The sequence below is a fragment of the Cynocephalus volans genome, chromosome 1, assembly GCF_027409185.1.
Source record: "Cynocephalus volans isolate mCynVol1 chromosome 1, mCynVol1.pri, whole genome shotgun sequence".
In the NCBI taxonomy this organism is placed as follows: domain Eukaryota; kingdom Metazoa; phylum Chordata; class Mammalia; order Dermoptera; family Cynocephalidae; genus Cynocephalus; species Cynocephalus volans.
This window is the reverse complement of record NC_084460.1, coordinates 262,689,114-262,711,012: the sequence shown is the minus strand read 5'-3', so window position 1 is coordinate 262,711,012 and position 21,899 is coordinate 262,689,114. Positions and strand designations below refer to the sequence as shown.

At 38.0% G+C, this 21,899-nt stretch overlaps 1 protein-coding gene across 1 annotated transcript in view; it reads left to right on the top strand.

The window, feature by feature from the left end:
• ANKRD44 (ankyrin repeat domain 44) overlaps nt 1–18,821 on the top strand; it is a 188,123-nt gene extending 169,302 nt beyond the window's left edge. Inside the window, exons 18-28 of the mRNA XM_063086180.1 lie at nt 69–270; nt 3,957–4,044; nt 5,047–5,164; nt 6,462–6,678; nt 10,005–10,092; nt 11,075–11,158; nt 12,210–12,355; nt 12,828–12,910; nt 14,939–15,021; nt 16,116–16,207; nt 18,574–18,821. Of these exons, the coding sequence (XP_062942250.1) occupies nt 69–270; nt 3,957–4,044; nt 5,047–5,164; nt 6,462–6,678; nt 10,005–10,092; nt 11,075–11,158; nt 12,210–12,355; nt 12,828–12,910; nt 14,939–15,021; nt 16,116–16,207; nt 18,574–18,821 (1,449 nt within the window). The remainder of the gene's footprint in view (nt 1–68; nt 271–3,956; nt 4,045–5,046; nt 5,165–6,461; nt 6,679–10,004; nt 10,093–11,074; nt 11,159–12,209; nt 12,356–12,827; nt 12,911–14,938; nt 15,022–16,115; nt 16,208–18,573) is intronic.
• Nucleotides 18,822–21,899: the final 3,078 nt, after the last annotated feature.

Genomic DNA, 21,899 nt, shown 5'->3' with positions numbered 1-21,899 from the left:
CTCCTCGTGTGGATTGCTGTGGGATTTGAGGTGAGCAGTCATGTGAGTCACTGGTTTCTTCTTTCTAGGCCTACAATGGGCACCATCAAGCCTTGGAAGTCCTTTTGCAGTCGCTGGTGGACCTGGACATCAGGGATGAGAAAGGCCGCACTCCTCTGGATCTGGCTGCCTTTAAGGGACACACAGAATGTGTGGAAGCACTGATCAATCAGGGCGCGTCCATCTTTGTGAAAGACAATGTAACCAAAAGAACCCCACTTCATGCCTCAGGTAGGTCTTTTCAAGGGTCTCTCACCCTAGTTTTGTGGCCTTTTCCTAAGTTCGAGTAAAAGCATGGCAGCGTCTTCTTTCATCCCAGTTTTTAAAATATCAGTTTTCTGTCTGCATCAGATATACCTACACGCTTCCAAAATGCTTTTGGCCTGCTGTCCCCTTGGAGATGATTGGTGTTCTCTGGCCAGACTGCCTCTGGCCTTCTTAACTCAAAAAAGAGTTCAAAACCTCTGGCCAAAGGCTACTGCAAACTTTCTGAACAAAGGGCAAGGTGTAATGCAATCTTCAGAATAAGTTATGCAGAACAAACCACATCAAAATCACACAGCATTTTAAAGCTACTTTTAAAAAGCTACTTAAAATCTTTTTTAAAAAATTAATGATATTTCAGGGCTACTTCATGGGGGTCATTAGACTGCAATCTAATCAGTACATCATTCTGCCAGCCTAAATTATGCTTCTTAGCTTTGATTCTTGATGCATCAGAAGTAAAAATAGAGATTCTTAAAAAGTACATGTATATATCAAAGAGTAAGTAATTTTCCTTTTTTGGGATTTTTCTCCAATGCTCCTGAAAAACTGTGTCAAGACTCTTCTAGATTTATACACAAACGTAAAGGCAGTATAGATAGTCTGTAGCTCAGCTAAGTAATAAATACCTTTGGGCTCAGCAAATCCAGTGATATCAGCCTTTGATCAGGGTAGTAGATATTGTCTTATAAAGAGAAATAACTGTCTTACATGGTTAAATAATGGGTGTATTGAGGAAGCAAAGAAGTGAAGACAGTTTTTCAAGAGACTTTATGATTCTTGTTACTTGGGAAATTTTTCTCAGAATGATAAACCGTGTAGAAATATTTCCATCCACATCCCTGAACTTCCAAGCCACTAGAGAAAAACGATACGGAGATTTTAAAAACTTGGTTCTTTCCCAATTACTTGCAAATGGTTGTTGTTGGAAAACACTTTAGCTGTGAGGTCAGTGATGATTGGTGTGGTTGAATGATAAATTTTTATTTCTCGTCACATGTAGTCCCTTTGCTCTTTACGCATATTTGGTATTATTATAAATTTCAAATTTTGTTCTCCTTTTTAAAAATTAGTTGCCTACTATTAAGGCAAGCATCCTACTTTAGCAATCATGTAATTCTTGACCATTACAAAGAGCCTATTTTGATTGTGGAAAATCGCCTTTGTAAACAGGTAAACAATGGAGATCATTGTTACTCATTTGCCACTGTGATTGATATAGGTTATGGGCCAATGGAGCCCCCTAGTGGTCAAGAACTCACTCTGTTTGGATTTCCCCCGTGTCATTCATTAAAAAGACACAGGCTGTCATTTGAGGGGTCTCCACAAAATGTCTGCTGTGCAGAAGCTTCAGCCTGTGCTTTGAGGATGTGCTTACCCAGAATCTTTTTCGGCTCACTTGAAAGGCCATTTGTTTTTCTTTTTTTTGCTTCAAATCCTCAGAGTACTTTGAGGACCAGGAGCCAGGATGAGTATTAGAGCGTTTGGCACAGGTAGTTTCAGTGACAGTTGTCTTGGAGCAGCATGAAAAATGGCTGTCACTCATAGCCAGGGGGAGGCTGAGCTAGTCTGAGACAAAACTGGACTTGGCAGGCACAGCTGAAGATTTTGCATCTTTTTGCTAGAAGGCGAGTGAGAAAAAATGTCATGTGTGGGAATCCCATGAGAATTTAGGTTTGGCAACACTTTTACTCTAAGGGGGATTTAAATTAACCTGAGGGCTGTTAGCTAAGTTCATAAGGCTACAGCTAAAAAAAAAAAAAGAAAGAAAGAAAAAAAGCACACTGTAGAAATTGTCTTTGTTTTGCTGTCTAACACACTAGGTGAGTGATATGAACTTAGATGATTTTTTTTTCTCCTTATGTTTAGCCAAAAACCAAATATTCTTGGAACTATTATGATTTACTATTTATAGAATATCACAGTGATACAAAAGAGGAACAAGTCAAAATATGCTGTTCCTTCACTTTCATGAGTCCATCACCTGTCAATTCCTTGCTAATCATTTTCCTGTAGACATACATTAAACTCCTTGCATATTTCATGAGTGTTAGCAGATTTAGTGTAATTTTAGAAACAAAAAATCAAAATGACAACCTCAACAATATATTACCCGTACTCCAACCCACAAAACTTCCTCCTGAGATAAATAAATGGAATGTTACTGAGAATGAGCTGAATGCACTGGTCTACAAATTTCGGCATTATTAGTTCATTTGAGTGGTGTTGATGAATGTGAGCTAATTCTAATGTGTATTGTCCCTGAGAAATGTGTCCTTGTTGAATTAACATTCTCTCAACACTGGCAAGCAATAAAAAGGACGGTAAAAGGAACTCAGCTCTTAGAAGAGCTTTTATTAACCTGACATAGCTGCACCTATTCCCTTCTCTCTCCACGTCCATAAGGTGGTAAATGCAATGTGCTGTACGGTGTTCTGCTTGTTCAGAGGGGAGAAAAGATCACACTGGGAACTTCAACCATATTTGTTCTCATCTTATTCCCTGAGTTGAAAGCTCTGTCGATTGTAAGGCTTTGGTTTCCATTCAGCCAGCTGGAGGGAAGCACCTCACCCCAGGGGATTATATCACAGCAGGTTTGCTCCCCTCCTAAAAGAAGCCAAGGGTGTGAGAGCGCGTCCCCTGCTCCTCCAGGCCGGCACAACGTTGGGACAGCATCTCCTGCCCTCTGCCCGGCCCCACTTGGTCTGCTGGGTGAGGAGGGGAAGGATGAGGGCCCGACAGCTGCCCAGGAGGGGGCTCGGAGGGGAAGAAGGGAAGGGAGGCAGGAGAGCTGCTGCAGCGTGCTTGGGACACTGGGAGGCAGTGGTTTGAGGAATCCGCGACAGAGGTGTCCCCAGCCGCATGGGGGCCACCCGCGAGTCTCCGGAGGGTGCTGATCGATCCTCAATGAGCAGTGAACGGGTGGATTGTGTACACCTCTCCGGCCTGAGGTTTCGCTGTTGGCCACCGCTACTCAATCAGAGCTGTTGCTGGAATGTCCGCCTGGGAATGTAAAGTGACCCAGAAGAAGAGGCAGGCCCTGTTCTCTGCTCTCTTCTCCTCTCCCCCCTCCATCCTACTCCTGCTCCCCTCTCGCCCTCCTCTCCCTTCGCCTCCCCCTTCTTCCTTCCTTTTAGGAAGAGCTGAAGGCAGGGTAGACACAGGATGATTATACAGAATCGGGTGACTCTTAGAGGGACAAAAAAGGGGAACTGAATAGTGGGGAGAGATTATCAACCCCATGCAAGGAGTTAAGAAAGGACATCCAGTTAATAAAAACTCCCTCAACTCGAGGATCAGAAAAGGAAGGCGAGGGGGCCGGCTAGTGAGCTCAGCTGGTTAGAGTGCAGTGTTACAACACCAAGGTCAAGGGTTCAGATCACTGTACTGACCAGCCACCTGAAAAAAAAAGAAAGAAAAAAGAAAAAGAAAAGGAAGGTGAGGACCAAAGTGCCCTGATAGGAAGAAAAGAAAGGAAAAGACAGGTTAACATTGGAGCACTCTATGCATGGAAGTGATCGTGACCTGGAAACCCAGGGATATCTGTCAGTAGCCATTCAAAAGCACTGATGTGAAATCCAAATAAATTTCACTTTGGAGGGATATGTGTAGTGTTGGTCTTTTTAAAGCACGTCCATTATTTTCTTTTTCAGTAATTAATGGTCACACACTGTGTTTGCGGCTGTTACTAGAAGTTGCAGACAACCCAGAAGTGGTTGACGTGAAAGATGCCAAAGGACAGTAAGTGTTCTCACACTTGGCCTTGGGTTGACATTTCTTTCACAATAGGTAGTTGGTTGGTTTGTTCAACAGCTGGATTGCAGGTTGTGGGTATATACTTGGGTGAAATTCATGGGTGAGGGCCCTAGAATAATGAGGTGGCTTTGTGCTAGAGTTTATATTCAAGAAAAGCATACAGGGGTGGGTGTGTGCATATCTTGAGGAAAAAGGTCACCTTTTTATAGTTGTGGCTGTTTCCTGGCTCTTTTTTATATTCCCTGCTTTGTTCCCTGTCTACTCAGTTTTACCCTTTTCTGAAGCCGCTGCATTCCCATTTTTAAATTAATAATGACAGTAGGCCACAAGAGGTTATCTCCATCATTAAAATCCTTCAGATTTTTATCCTTACTCCAGTTTGCTTTTTCAAAGTATTTTCCATCTGTTGTCCTATTCCCCACCCAATCTTCTCTTACAAATAGGAAACGCAGAGCAAAAAAGCACTAGTGACTAGCCCCAGGAGTATGAGTTAGTGTCATAGTCAAAACTAGAACCTCATCTTCTGGACCCAGCACTCTATTCTTTCCCCTAGACTTGTCAGACTTTTCTTTAAGGCAATGAAGCTTTATTCAAATGGAATCTTGACCAGAAGTCCAACAAAGAATACTGTAGAGGTAGAGCTACCCTGATAAGGGCAAGATGGTCTTCTACATACACACACTCCCTACCCAAATGATATTTAGTAAATGCTACATAGTTCTGAAAATGATGGGATTAACATGAATATTTTGAGAAAGAACCTTTCCCTGCCTCACACCTGTGCATCCTTCCAATGACACCATTCCATGTGGCCATTACAGCAGAGGCAGAGAGCTTGTCCACATAGCATGTAGCAAATTGGGGACGCTCAGAAAATATAAACAATTGTTAACAGTAAAGAGAAAGAGAGAGAGATATCCTCCCCCTGGAAGTGATAAGTATTTTTTTAATCTCCTTTTTAAAAGCCTAATCTATCTCTCTCCCTAGAACTCCACTGATGCTTGCTGTAGCATATGGACATATTGATGCTGTTTCATTGTTACTTGAAAAGGAAGCAAACGTAGATGCTGTTGACATCATGGGATGCACAGCTTTACACAGAGGGGTATGTACATCTTTCTCAGCTTTTAGTCAAGCAATTTTTTAATGAGCTTGTTTTCTCTTTTTTCCCTATATGAATTTTTAGTTAAAAAGGTTGTTTCCTGATATAACCAATTAACCTCAGTCAGTCAAAAAGAAATTACAACATATTTTGCAAAGGCAAAATAATAAAATATACTCTTAGGTCCTACTCTTAAGATTTCATGTAAGATTATGATAATAATTACATGAACACCTACTGTTGGTGGAATTGATTCTGCTCTCTGATCATAAAAAACATGTATATCATAGAAAATTTGCAAAATCCTTTTTTATGTAACACAGAGAAGAAAATCACAATCACCAGTAATCATACCTCCTGGAAATAACCACTTTTTGGGGTGTGTGTGTGTGTGTGTGTGTGTCTCCAGTCTTTTTTTTCCTGTATAAATTTGTTTTAAGTTTTAAAAAGAAGGAATACTGAAGGTACTATTTAGAGTCTGCTTTTTTCTCTATCAAGTACCTATTATCCATGTCACTAAGTATTTTTCTGCACCACCATCTTTAATGCTCCCATGTGTGCAGTGCCATAATTTTTTTCAATGATGCCTGGTTTTCAGTTGTTGTGCTGTATCTAATTGTTCTTTATTACAAATTATGTTGAAATATGAGTATGTATCCTGTGGACAATTCTTTGTACACATCTGCTGAACTGTTTTTTAAAGCATATCAAATAAACAAAATGAACAAAAGCAGAAATTATAAAATTGCTATTTGGGAATGGTGCCAAACCTCCTGCTAAATTAAAATAAGAGGAACTCTACTTAGTCATTGTCATAATCATAGTTCTTATTTCTTGGGCTCTTCTGTGGACTGTTCAACAGGCCGGGAGCCTTTACATATATTATCTCATTAGTCCTCACAGCAACCTGTGAGATCGTTATTACTATTCCTATTTACAGGTGAATAAAGTAAGTCACAGAGAGGCAAACTGACCTAAGTTTTACAAGGGGAGCCAGGATTTAACTCATATCTTCCTGATTCTAAATCTGAGTTTTCCACTCTATCATGGTGCCTTTCATGGTTATGTTGGAAGGTCAAGAGATGTTTCCAAAATGCTGGTTTTCACCGACGTTTCTGTTATGAATTTTGCTGAGGTTGTTCTTCCTCTCATTGCTGAAGGAGGGCAGAGTCTGCTTTCCTTAAAGCCCCCAGTGTATGTCCAGTTACTCTGAGCCCAGCCTCACTGAGCCAACTGCTTTACTTCCTGAGTCTTCTGCTCTTCTGAGGTTTGTTTTGTGTTTTTAATTGCAATGCACCAGATTATGACAGGACACGAGGAATGTGTGCAAATGCTCCTGGAACAAGAAGTGTCGATTCTCTGTAAAGATTCCAGAGGGAGGACGCCCTTGCACTATGCAGCCGCCCGGGGCCATGCCACGTGGCTGAGTGAGCTGCTCCAGATGGCTCTTTCCAAGGAGGACTGTTGCTTCAAAGACAACCAAGGCTACACACCGCTGCACTGGGCTTGTTACAATGGTGAGTTCCTTGTCATTTGACTGATTCCACCAGACTTCCTACCCCAGCACCACTGTGATCTTAACAGAGGTGAGAATATAGCATAATGCTGTAAACCATGGTTTCCAATATTTCTGCACCCAAGATACCTTTTTTGTTGTTTTTGTTTATTTCTTTGTTTTTTTTTTTAATAGACCTCCTGCCCATGGCTGTCATCATGCCTTAATTGAGTAAAGTCCTATTTTCCCCTTTTTGTTAATCAGTAACATATAACTCCTAATCAGCACTTCCTAAGAACTTAAATAACTAGTTTTAATCAAGGTTTCTGATGTATATAAGATAACCAGGGATTCCACAAGGAATTAAAATAACATAGCTAAACATTTTTTTTTAATGATGTAATAACACGTCACAATTGATTACTAGTAGTTGCGTGACTCATTTTTTGGCATTTCTTTTTTATGTTTTATATTCCCCATTTAATTTGTTGTACTTATTATTTGAGTGATTTAAAATTTTTCATTTTACTTGTTTGAATAGAAAAGAAATGAATGCTAATTGTACCAATTCAAAAATACTGAAATGTCTAAAGTGAAATTAAGTTTTCATTTCCAAATCCACTTTTTGATGTAATTCGGTATGTATTTTTCATTTTTCCTTTGAGAACATAAATAAGTTCAAATGAATGTGCATCTGTTTTTTAAACTGGAATCATATAACAAATATCATTCTATAACTTTCTTTTTTTTGGTGTTTATTTAAAATTCGATTGCAGATATCTTTACAAGTAAATATGTATCAATGTAGATTGATCTTTTTAATAGTTGTATATTATTTCATAGCTATATATACATCAGAATTTATTATTTATTCAACCAGATCCCTGTGATGGACATTCAGATTGTTTTCAGGACTCTTCCTGTTACGAACAATGTGGCAGTGTTTTTGTTCATATTATGGTACCATAAATTCTGACAGATAAGTTTCCAGAAGTGAAATTACTGAGTAAGGGGGCATGTATATTTTTTAATTTTTTTATAAATTATACCATATTTCTTTACAAAAAGGGTATTGTAATTTATTACTCCAACCAAACGTGTATAAATCACCCTTGTCAGCCCAGGATGATATTACCTTTTTTACTTTTGTCAATTTGAAGGGCAAAAAAAAGCATCTCATTGTTTTTATTTGCATTTCCCTCTCTAATAGTATATTTATTGGCTGTTTGTGTTTCTTCTTCTGGAAAATATCTTTTTCATTCTTTGCTCTCTTTTTTTCTATTGAGTTATTTATCTTTTCTCATACACTTGTAGAAGCACTTTGTCTTAGTGATAGGACTCCTCTGTGTGTGATGTGTGTTGCAAATGTTTTTGTTCCTTGTTTTTCCAACAGAGATTTTGAGCTTTTATGTAGTTGAATCCATCAGATCTTTCTTTTATGGTATCTAGGTTTCCAGTCTTGCTTAAAAAGGTCTTCTACCCCTAACCATTATATGCACATTTTTTGAAAATATATTTCTTACTTTGCTTCTATAATTTTATTTTTACATTTTTAATTATTCTATTAAAATTTTAATTTAGAAACTGTAGTTTCAGGAAGGTTTTTTGGGGGGCTCTAATTATATTGATTTAAGACCTCTCATTATGGTTTCATTACAGTCATCTTTTTTTGAATTGGTTCTGCCTCAATAAGAGCCAAAGTTTCTAGTTTTTCAACTAGATTTTCTCCTTCCCTGCCATTGGAGGATTTTGATTTTTAAAAATCTACCAATGGATAAAGGCTCCCTAACCCGCATTTGGGTCAAGCTGTGAGATCTCTCTGGCATTGGAGGACCTACAGGACGGGAAAGATGCAGTAAGAGTATTGATTACAGTGGCAGGCAGCAAACCTGCCACAGACCACATCCTCTCCCCAGAGGTGGGTGTGGGAGGTCTCTCCATTCTCAGGCCTCTCCGGGTCCTAGCAGAGAAGGGAGAGCAATCCTCTCCTAAGCCATTTACCTTTTCAGTTCAGCCTTCTTCCAGGTCTGAGATTCAAGCCACCATCTTCCCAGAATCCTCTTCACTGGGCATTTTGAAATATTGAAAGTAGTTCAATAATCTAATCTCCAGTCCTACCCACACAGACTCTTAGGTTGGGATTCATACAGTCCCCACCTAAGGAATGGTATATGTAGATTCTTCCCTAAGCTAGGTTCTTTGGGACATTCATACTAATAGAGGGCTTGAGGTATGTGGAACTATTTGAGTGTGGGTTGGATGTGGTTGAAAAGCGAAACAGTATAACTTGCCTAAATCTAGGGACTTTTTATATTCATTATTTCATAAGCTTTTTAATACTCCTAAAAGCAGTATCACCTTTTCTCTGTTTAGGTATAATAAAGGTTTGATTTGTACTTTAATACTTCAAACTGTCCAGCCTACATCATTCTGAGGTAGATCACAAGAGAACTTTCACTTAATTTAGCACTGAGTTCAGCCAAGAAGTTCCAGGACAACAATCTGTATTCCAAAGCCAACTAGCAACGCCTTCCTGCCTACAAGTGTACGGTGCTTCACAAATCACCTTCAGGTCCTTTATTGAGTAAAGCTCCCATCATTCTGTGACATAGGTGGGGCAGCTATTCCTAGTCTGATTTTCTATATATGGAAACTGAGGCTGAGAGATCCCAAGTAAATTGCCCTGGATCACATGACAAGTTAAGTGGACAGAGCTGGAACCTTACTTAACTCAAAATCAGTTGATTTGGAAACTACCTGTTATTTTGTTGAAAAAAATAATTTCTCACATTCTTTCACATACTTACTTAAAAAATACTTATCGGGTGTCTACTCAGTGCCAGGAACTGTTTTCGGTGCCATTTAAAACACTTATGCAGTATTTTACAGTCAAAACCTTTTCACATGTGTTATCTCAAATACTGCTTTCTACTATTCACATCTTCTCCCCTTCACTAGGGTGCATAATTGTAAGTGAGCCTATTCATGTAGGTGAAAGGTAAATTTCCTGTTATAAAATGGGCAAACTGAGGCATTCATATCTTAAGCATCAATCAAGAGCTGAGAGTAACAGGGAATCTATTCTACTTATAAATGAGGTGTCTTTTCTCTCTCTTCACCAGACCATATGGTCTTCATTGTTTTATTTGTTCATTATGTCTTAGAACACCTGTGAGCATAGTTAATAACATTTTGGCATTTTGTTAATTTTATCCCATGGAGAATGAGCAGTCAGCCAATTCAGGAAAATTCATAAACCAGAATTCAATACTTAATGAAAAAAAAACAGCTTGTGTTGAACAAAGTTTCCTTCTTGGAAACTTCCTAAATTCTTTCAATTCCTTGCAGGTAATGAAAACTGTATAGAGGTACTTTTGGAGCAAAAATGTTTTCGCAAATTTATCGGTAATCCCTTCACTCCACTGCACTGTGCAATGTAAGTAGAAATGCTGGAAGTGAATTGAGTTGCTTTAGTTGCTTTAATTTCATGTAGAGAAATTGCCTGTTAGGGAAGGAGAAAGCTTTTAGATTACGGATAAGACTAAAATATTCCATTTGCTGCAAAAGACAAATAGTTCTGATAGCAAAGTGTGGCTCCTAATTTTAATGATTTTCCAGGATTTTTTTGTGGAGTGCCATAGTTCCAAGGTGATGCCACACATACCACCTTAGGTAAAGTGCATGAAGAGGTGGGTTGAGGGGCATGTTACACATGACATGAAGAAATTTTCAGGTGTAACACATTTGTCTACCTAATTCTAAAAATAAGTTGGGGTTAACAACAATATGCCTGTGGATGGTTGGAAAGACATTTGTATAAAGACTTTTTATATATTGTAATTTCCTATTCTTCATACTTCGTAAGCCTTTTTTTGTTAAGTGTAATTTTTGCTCTAGTCTCATAGTATGAGCCATTATTCAGCAGATACAGTGACGTAGTCAGATTTCCATGGTCGGTCTGGGGACCCAGGACCTGAGGATGCTTTGTCGTTACATTGTCTCTGGGCTTCACATGAAGTTGGGTCATTTGACTGGAACGATATTGGAGGCATAAAATAAATCAATAAAGAAAGTATAAGTGATAGAGTCAGAGTGATTTTTAAATCTGAAGGAACCATGTCTTTTCTACTTTGTTATCTCTAAAACACCTAACATGATGCCCTGTGTAAGTGATATGTGACAAACTCCTACCTGGATATAGAGGTTCTGAAGAAATGCCAGGGGCTGGTTACAGAGTGTATGCCATTGAAACATATACCACAAATATATGCATCACATTTTTATTTTTTTCCCTCCCTCTGCTTTAGATTTTTTAAAATGCATTGTTAAATATATAATGCTTAGGAAGATGGGGTTGGAGGGGTTATATAAATTTTAAAAGAGTGAGATTTTTACATTAAAATTCGTTTTTATTTTAGAATAAATGATCATGAGAATTGTGCATCATTGCTACTTGGGGCCATAGATTCCAGTATTGTCAGTTGTAGAGATGACAAAGGCAGGTGAGTGATCCTAACATGGCATGCCTTTTGTGTTAATGAGTCTTAGTCTCTGCTTTGTGGTTGCAGAGTAGCCAAACATCTATTTTTTTAATTGAAAGAATAATATATAAGCATGGTTTCTAAGAATTAAATATTACAAAGGGTATATAAGTAAAAGAAATGTCTGTCTTGGCCAAGAGTGCCCAGACTCTTCCACAGAGAAAGCTACTGATTACTGTAAACTGTTCTTTCCAAATTTTTATATTCTCCTAAATATTTTCTATACATATCTACCAACATATATATGTATATGTGTGTATACATATGTATTATGCATATAATCTTTTTATGTAAATGGGAACATTCTATAACAATGCTCTGCTTTTAGTATAACTTGGAGGTCTTTCCATACCAGAAAATACAGATGTACCATATTCTTTTCAAAGTTGTATATTATTTCATTGAATAGGTATACCATATTTTACTCAGTCTTCCCTCAGTTGAAGAACATTTAGGTTATTTCCAATATTTTGCTATTTCAAATAGTGGTGTAGTGAACATTCTGATATATGTGTCTGTGCACATGACCATGTATATCTGGCAGATAAAGTCCTAGAAGTAGAATTACTTGGTTAAAAGGTAGCTTTTAATTTTCATAAATAATGCCAAATTGTCCTCCCAAAGAAATCACCTGTTCACATTAGGAGATGTAGGGTTTTAAAATTTTTATTTAATCAGCAAATTACCTATAAATTTAAGGCTTAATTTTGAAAGTATCTATCTCAAAGGTGAGAGTGAAGTCACTGGAACTCAAGATTGACGGGTCTAGTGAAGATGCTAATTTCATTATCAGGGCCATCGCATACACCCCCCCAAATCTAGAAGGTGCCATTCACATAGGTGACACTTTAGTGTCTACCCTGAATGGCCTTTAGAGGGGGACTGATCATTATCTCTGTAAACTGAGAAGTTTTCAATCCTTACAACAACACCACGCACATGTTTCTTGGGCACTTACTAAAGAGAGTGTAAGTTTAAGGAAACTAAAATAGTATTTGTTTTAAATCTTTAGGACACCCCTTCATGCGGCAGCATTTGCTGACCACGTGGAGTGCTTACAGCTGCTCCTGAGACACAACGCTCAAGTGAATGCAGTAGACAATTCAGGGAAGACAGCTCTGATGATGGCTGCTGAGAATGGGCAGGCAGGCGCTGTGGGTATGTGCTCTTGTGCGGACTTAACACTTACACCCATGTGAAACCCAAAATGACATAAAATCGAGAACTCAGCTGTTCTCTTAGCATACACGTGTGGAAAAGGGCCACTAACAGTTTTACTTGAGCCACCCAGCTCTATTTGCTCAATTATTTTCAGTTTCTGTAACTTCATTACTGGCAACCTTATCCACAGGAGTCAACCTGAAATTTCTCAACATTTAGAAACCAAATATAATAACAGAATCATTATACCTGAGAATAATGACTGTAAAGACAGATATGATTAATGCCTGTCAACCTTGGATTTGGATAGACCAAAACTGGCAATAAATTGCTCTTTTTTTCTTTAAAAACATTAAATATGATTACGTGAGCTATGCTAATTTAAATGTTATTGTTTTTGTAGCAACTTTTTCAAAATACATGTGATCAGCGTCTAGTCTAATTAACCTTCTTTTGCCTTTTTCCATAGATATTTTGGTGAACAGTGCCCAGGCTGATCTGACTATAAAGGACAAAGACTTGAATACACCCTTACATTTGGCTAGTAGTAAAGTATGTAAATGAATTTAAAACATTGTTACTTAGTGTTGTAATAGTAATCATAGTAGTAGTGATAATACCACTGAAATGCTGTCTATCTCAGAAGTGTGAGCATGGCATTTAAGATATACATTTTCCCAGGACGTCGTCAACTATAAGTGGAATGGAAGTGGGAGAAGGAAAGGGCAGCCCCACCAGGTTGCTGAGGATATGCTTCATCAGCATGCACGATGAGGACATGCTTTTCATGCCATATGCCACTTGCATTCTTGCCACAGTGTGTCTGTCTTGATGCTGCCACTGTATCTGTCTCCCTGATTGTGGTACCAAATTGTGGGACCACATTACAGGTTAGGACCTTAATTATACGGCTTCTAAAATATAAGCAGTTCCACTTGTTTTCAGTTTGTTCCATTTGAAGCATTGTAATAACAGTCAAAAGATACCTACTTTGAAGCAAATAAATGTATCCATGTGCATTTCTACCCTTCCCCCCTTTTTCTGATGCAGAGCTCAATGCAGAGAATATGTTTGTTTTCTCAAATAGCATTTTATTCACATGTTGCTCAAGGTTCCTCTTTCCATAAAAGATAAATGATATACATGTAAATATATGATTTTACAGAAGTGGGATCATTCTGTTTTATAACCTGTTTTTGTTACTGGAGCATATACTATGGATTTCTTTCTTTTAGACCTTGTGTATTATATTGTGGTATTCCATTGAGGAACATGACATCTTTTAATTCAACACAACTCCTCTTATTAGACACATAGTTTATTTTCACATGTATACTACTATAAATAATGTTTATTGTACAGAAATCTTTTTTAGGAATCGTTACTCATTCCTTTAAGATAAATTCCCAAATGTGGAATAATTGAGTCTAAGGATATGAACATTTTTAAGACCAAGTCTCTCTCATAAGGTCACAACAGTTTGCATTCCACCAGCAGTGCAACCTCCGTGGACATTTCTAAAATTATATTTAAGGGTCTCCCATATAAGGCATTATACTGTGATGCCAGTTGACACCAGTGATGGTAATTTATTCCGACGTAGTTACAATATTAAAGGTGTTACCTATAATATTGTAACAGCAGACTCATCCATTCCTTCTTACTTCATGCTCTGGGAAGCCTCTAGAAACCATAAAAAATGCTCAATTTCGTAACGTTTATTTTAAGGTATAGTATTTTAGTGAATATAAGTGCAGTGCTTTTCAAATTTTATTGTGCAAACCAATCACCTGAGGATTTTGTTAAAATACAGATTCTGATTTATTAGGTCTGGGGTGGGGCCTCAGAATCAACATTCCTAACCCCCAGGTGATGCTGATGCTGCTGGTCTGTGGGCCACATGTGGATTAGCAAGTGCTTAGGAAGCCATGATCCCTTAAAAGGACACCAGGCCTGAAATCGTGAAAGGGTCTCTGACTTATCAATTGATTTTTAAAAGTTATCAATTATCATAAGACACAGAGGTATCTTCTCCTGGTAGGAAGAAAAGAATGAGCTTTCCTGAAATAGGGTCTCTGCACAATGCTGATGAGTGGTACAGATAACAGCAGTAGGTATAATGGGAATTCCAAGGACAAATGGATCCATGTCTATTTCTATCCTTCCCACTGAAGTGATCATTGAAGGCTTGAGGAAGGAGGTGGGACTTAACGTCTGATTAAAAAGTAATGTTGAAGGATTTAAAGGATACTCCTAATTCTACTCTCTGTTTACCAGCCCATCTAGCTAAACTAGCATCTGCTTTAGCTCTCTGGACATTAATTCTAAAAATTATCTTAGAAATATTAGTATTTTAGATCAGACTTATGTTAACCAAGACCTAATAGACCTTCTTCAGAATCTTAGAGTACCTGGGGCCCATTTTCTTTTTTAGAAGAAAAAAAATTACTCAGAAAATAGCCTTATAGAATGTTTTAGGCAAAGAAAATTCACTTTCAATTTAAAGCGTAATGAAGTAATTTTTCAGCAACTTTTGTGTGTCAGTGTCCTGTGTTTCTTATCATTTTTTTTCTTTATTAGGGTCATGAAAAATGTGCCTTGTTAATACTTGACAAGATACAAGACGAGAGCCTTATTAATGCAAAAAATAATTCACTGCAGACGTAAGTGTAATTACTAAAGTTTGACTGGGACCCAAATCATGGTCATTTATAGAACAAATAATAAGAGGCTGCTGTGTGCCAGGCTAGTGCTGGGGAACACAGTGATGAGAGTCGCAGAGATAGTTTCCCCTTCATGAAGCTGACAGTCATGTGCCTGCAATTGCTGACCAAGCACACGGTTTTAGTTAGAATAGTTAGAATCCTTATTTTGATATGTCTGCATAGAGGTCTGTGTTTTTCTTTGCTGACATTTCTATGGTAGTATAAATTTAGTGGGCTGTTAGAAAAATCTTATGGGCTTTAGGAACTGATGTACTCATAGTTGGGGAAGCTATTTGTATTATGTATTAGCATTATGTATTCTGACTGGAAAATGACTGTTTTATAAATCAGGTTCCCAGAATACATTTGAAGAGTTTCTAAGCTATTTGTCTTAATTATATTTTAATATAATTCAGCATAACCCTTGGTGTAAAAGATCTAAATGCTACTTTATTTTCCATTTTAGGAAATTACTTAGGCATTTGTTGTAAAGGCAAAAGAATATTATGAATTTTTTTTCATTTAATATTCATAAGCACAATATACTGAGTTTGACATTATTATTTAAGGTATTATAAATTCAATAAAACATCCATGTGCATTTAGTAATAAGGAGATTTGAGATTGTATATGTACATATAATATATATGTACATATATATATATATATGGGTGGCATCAATGCCAGTCATATTAATGAACTGTGTGAAATAGTGATTGAAATGCCATTGTAGAAATCACATGGTAAAGAACCTTCTACAAAACACACCAGTGCTTGAGTTCTTCCTCTTTCTTCCTATTTACTGTCATTGAAATTGGTTTAGATGTAGAGTATTTGTAATATCTGCAAATAAATTTGGGCCCAACATGTAAGAACAGTTGGATCATTAGCACCTGGGAAAGGTCTGGTCAACAAATATCTTTTTTAAGAAGTAAAAAATATCCATGTACTATTTGTAGACACTTTTTCCTTTTAGTGATACAGGCTAACCAAAATGCCACATTCTCACACAAATACGTACCTCAATTGATGCTCGGTGATGTTCTTTTTAGACCCCTCCACGTTGCTGCACGCAATGGCTTGAAGGTGGTAGTTGAGGAGTTGCTGGCCAAAGGAGCCTGTGTACTTGCTGTAGATGAAAATGGTAAGTGGAAAATGTAAACAATTACTGCAGGTACCTTCCATATGCTGGTTGAAGCCAGAGGAAAATAAGAAAGATAGGAGCTAGTTAAAAAGGCAGTAAGGATTCTCTCCCCTTGGAAGTTCCATGTGAATGAAACTAAACAAGGATAATTTGTCCTGTCTGTCTTTTTGTAAAATGCATAGTCTACCTGTAGCCCACTGGTGCTGTCCATTTTGCATGTAATGTCAGCAGCTGGTCTCTAATTCCTCAGCGTGGTGGTTAAGATATTTAGACACACTAAAATTCTTTCAACTTGGCATTCAAAATTCTGCTTACGCTGAAGAGTTAGGGATTACACATGTCATTAGTGCATGCTCAAGGACTCAAATAAAAACTTAAGTCCTCGATTGTATTTCAGTTCATTCTGAGATCAAACCATTTTTTGTTTTAAAGTACAGATCGGAACTCATATTCCCAATATGGAAATTTGGGGAACATGAGTAAAATTTTTAAAATTAATATCTAGGCTTAAAAGCTTCTCCTGATCTATATAACGTACCTTTTTAAAATGAACTAATTCTTAACAGAAGCTTTCTACTCTGCTTCCTAAGAAATTTTGAAAGCTAATAAATACTAAAATTGTACTAAACTACCATTTTAAGCACAATGCCTATTAACCTTGGGGAGCAAAAGAGGAACTTCTGGATATTTATGAATTAAGTAATTTTTTAAATGTGGCATTTATTGTGGCATTTAATTAAAGTATTATAATGTATTAATGTAACTCAACTGCTTATTACAGGTATTGGAATTAGCAGCTCATGCCTATTTCTCAGAAGTAAGCAGCCATATTGACATCATTAGCTAACTCCTCTTAGTTTTGGTTTTGCAGCCCCATTGATCCTGGCATGTACCCTGCTCTGTCCCCAACCTGACTCATTTAGGAAGTGCAGAAAGTTCTCCATTACTCCATTTCCTTGGTTTTTCCACCTCACCTTTCCTGACCTCCTTATCACTGCTATACATCTTAGGGATGGCATGCAGAGGGCCATAATTTTTCTCCAAAATGACTAAAGACACCAGACTAAATTAATTTTGCCTTTCTCCTGTATAAAATCTGCTGCAGCTGAGGTTTGTTTGGCTGATAGCAACCTAGGAACAAGAGCCCTGGGTCAGTGGGATTTTGGCGTGTCTCAGAGCTTAGCTGCATCCCAAAGTCTGGGAACATTTGGGGGCAATTTTGTACAGCACTAAAATCATAATTCCTTTACTCACCATTGACCTTTGTGGAATGGAATATTAAGATGCCTGTCCATTCTTGTTTGTTTTCATCATCAGAAAGAGGAATAATGTCTTGCGGGGGGGAGGGACAGGGCATACAGTCAAGTGACTATAAGTAAATGTTACACACCAAGTTCCTCTGAATGACTGAGTGAGTGCACTACTCACTGTGCAGTAGGACTGTGGTCAACAGAGAGGGTGACCAGCCATTTCAGACCAGCAGAATAATGGTTGGATAATGGTGGTCATTAAATCAGAGAATTAATCTACCGTCCCAAGGCACCCATTTTGTGTATTGAGGTAGTTTACTCATCTGGACTGGACCCATCAAATCTAAATTGTAGAGAATGGCACGACTCATTATGGCAAGCGTAGAGATTTTCCCACATCTATTACATTTCAGATTGGGGACTTTGGTTCGTGGAGTGGCTATTTTTAAAAAATCCGTTAAATTTCTCTGAAGTGACAGTAAATTTTTAATCAGAAACAACCAGTGCCTTCCTGTGCCTGATCTACTCAAATGATTCCATATTCCTAAAACTAGTTAATTGGTATATACTTTCTGTAAAGTATATATAAAGTGACAAAATGCATTACTCAATTTTACAGTCATCTAATTTTCAATATCTTTTCTAATCTGACACACGATTACCTACAATGGAAAGTCATTGTTCTCAGAATGAGAGTTCTACTCGGGCCCAGGCCTGAGGCTCATGGTGTGCGTGTGGTCTCCCGTGGAAACATCTTCCTGGTTGTCCTGTTGCTGTTTTCTGTGGAATTGTGTCCCACTCCCACCCCCTCGTGTTTCTGTTCACTGGATGACAGCTGGAACTCTGCCTAACTTTGGATGATATCATGCTTGCTGTAGTCACATGAGCTGAAAAAAAACAAAAGCTAAAAGCCAGCTGTAAAGTGTCTCCCCCTCACCCTCCCCTCTAGCCTCACCCCTAGCATGACTTGTGAGAAGTCACTCCTCCTTTTACCTGGCATGATTCTAACTCAACATACATCTCCGCTTGTGAGATCACACGAGATGTACTGTGGAGTGCTGGCGCCTCCTCTGGACTCCCGGGACTAACCACTGCCTTGTCTGCGTTTACGCCCAGGTCATACCCCGGCCCTGGCTTGTGCTCCTAACAAAGACGTGGCTGACTGCCTGGCCCTCATTTTGGCTACCATGATGCCTTTTTCTCCTTCCAGTACAATGACGGCTGTCAACTTCGTTTGTTTTAAAAAAGACAATTTGAGCAGGACGACCCTCTCCAACCTGGGTAGCATGGTTAGCCTGTGCAGTAACAACGTAGGCTCGGAGGATGGGTACAATGAAAATGATTCTGATTCGGAAACGTTTTGACTTTGGACTGTAGAAACTTTTCCTTGATCACCTGGGTTGGAAGAAGGGAAAGCAGTTTGAATTCCAGGTTTATGTTGTGTTCAAGTATTATTTGGGGCCCAAGCTTCCAGAAGCTGGTAGAGAAGGAGGGAAGGAAACAGAGGGAGGGCAGCGAGGCTGTAGGGTGAAACACTTACACGGGTGGGCCCCTGTTTTGTTTCGTTTCATGTTTTCCTTAGATCTAAGGTACTTCCGTGAAAGTCTACCTCTCATTTTAAGTAAGGAATAAAAAATGTATTTAATTCTTTTTCTTTGGGGATAATGCAACACAGAGGCAACTGTTCACGATAAAGAATTTTTTTCATGTACTCAGCAGTGAGTTCTCAGAAGTATATCAATGTGACATCCATGTCCCCTGGGAGGGGAGGGAAGAGGTGGATAGAAAATGCCTCCAAACTTCTCACTTTGATGTTTACTTCCTCAGTAGAAGCCAAAGGTAAAGGTGTTTGTCTTCAGAAATAATGCCTGTAATAATCTTTTTAAGGGAACCCAACTATTCATATAGTAAACACTTAAATATCCAGAACTTCTTTCTGAGGATCTTTCTCAACGTTGCCAGATGAATTGAAAAATTAACTTGCTTTTTTTGTTTAACACAAATATGGCACCCAGTACTCCCCCTAACAAGCCTGTGACTAATTTTCACCCAAGTGATGGAACCCAAATCTGTCTAATAGCATTTCAGGTGAAAATTATATTGCACCAAAACTTTGAGACAAATATGCAAATTTAATATGAAACTACCCTTTGTTAATTCGTTCTTAAATCAAAATACTTTTTAAAAACATCGGAATCATGAGCATTGTTCATCAATAGTAAAATGTTAAATGAGTTTCTCAGTCAAGGTCATGCCAAGTGAGTGGAAGTGTGACTGCAAAAGGGAACAAAGATTGTGAACATAGAAATTAGAAATGGGTGATGTAGAAATTAAAGCCAATTGCCAGTTGTTTGATGATGAAATCGACATAGTGAATACTGTGTCTGCTCCCTCTGCCAAAGCTTCTAGGTCAAATGGACCCCGTTCCACAACTGGAACAGCTGTACAAAAAGAAGAATGAGACTCTTTAAAAATTATGCACATACACATGCCCATGTATATGGTGTGTATATAGATGTATGTAGTTCATCAGCCAGCTAAACATGAGGACCAAAAGGCTTCAGTCTAAAATGGAAGATTTAATTTTTTTTCCTTCAAACTGCAAGTGAGAACTGAAGTAGCTTTTCTATAGAGTTAAAACGTAATCTTTTTGCGTACCAGTTTTTGTTGTATTTTATATTTCTATGACACAGATTTCTAGTTGACACCTTAACATTTGTAACTGATGATGTGTTGACCATGGTTTATTTTTTTGCCAAACTAAAAAAAAAATGTCTGGATACCTTTGATGTAAATGTGTTTATATTTATTTGAAATGAAACAAATGCCGAGGAAACGTCCATTGTTTGTTCTCTGTTTAATTGCTATGTATCTTATTTGGAATAACAAAGAAATGTAAAAACACACTCAACCCTGGGCTAGCTCTGGGGCCAAACCCAGCATTTCAACTGCTAAGGTTTTCAGCTGACCCTCAGGTTCTTCCACGTTGGTCGAAGAAGGTTACAACGTCCGTCGCTCAGGCCCAGTCTGTAGCCAGCTTAGAGCTTAGAGGACATTGCATTGTGACTCCTCTTCTGCAAGATGAAAACTGAAGTGTGTAGTGGATCATATACACAAAGGTGACCCAAAGAGAGATCCAGAAATTACCCTAAATACACTGAAAATCTCACATGGTCCCAATAACCTAATGGGAAATGATGTCTGTGTGTGGGTACATGTGCCAGCAAGAGAAATAAAAATCACCAGCTCAAGTGCTATTGAAACTTGAAGAAGAGACAGGAAAGAAGTATGTCGCATTAGGACAGAGGTCTCTGACATTTTATGATAGGTTCAATTTTCACCCTCAAAATTTCTATTTTTTGGTTGTATGTAAGATATTTTTTAAACCAGTATTCTATCATATCTGGATCAAATACAGATACTGTACTATATTTCTCATCTAGCTATAAAAGACTAATCTTACTCTTTCAGTATCCTGGATTTAAACTCATGCTGGGTTCTTAACAAATGAGAACTTGTTCAAAGGACTTAGAGAACCGGTATTGAAATCTTTGAACACCACCAACATTGTTTCTTGAATTCTTGGTGTGTGTTCTCCACCTTCTTCTGCCTTTTTTGTTTGCTTAGAGAAGTTGAATTTTTAAAAAGTAGATAAATTGCCAGTGAGCAATAATGACCTTATCTTTACCAAAACACTGAAAACAAGGAGGATCCAATGTTGAAGAAGCACAATATACTGCGGTGTCTTTTCCTAGAAGTGAATGGAAATCTTGCTCAGTTGGCATTTAAAGAAGGAAATGAAATTCCTGCTTTAATGGTAAAGCAGCATTAACATTTTTCCTGTAGAGTAGCAGAGAGTACAGGATCATTTCAACAAAGCAGTAACAACCGTGAGACACAGTCTCCCTGGAGCTGCCATTTGACTTTTCCCCATTCTCTTACTGATAGAAGGGAGATAAAGGAAAAAAATGAAATCATGCTCCCGATGAACTGTTCGTTGAATCAGTCAGTCTCTCTCCCCCACCCCTTTCTCTCTTTGTGTGTCTCCCTCCCACCAGACCAATTTTTTTCTTTAAGAAATAACTATAATTTCTCTGTTTTGACTACATCTCTTAGAAATAAAATTATGTTTGCAACATAGCTTTCTAAGGAAAAATAACAGAAAACATTAGGTTTTTAATTGAGTCTTAGTTGCTTAGTGCTTTTGCCTACATGTGTTATTTTTAGACTGTAGTTTAACCACAGTCAAAGAGATCATGTTTCACTGCACTTACCTGTTCACCAGTGTCTGCCTATTTTTGGTAAATACATTACTGTCTCAAATTGCCTAAAATCTGCTATGATTCTACAGTAAATAGCTCAGGGGATTTCTATTTATCACTACTAAAAGGGCACCATTGTATGTTTTGGTACTTTAGGCAGTAAACAGCTGCTTGATTTAG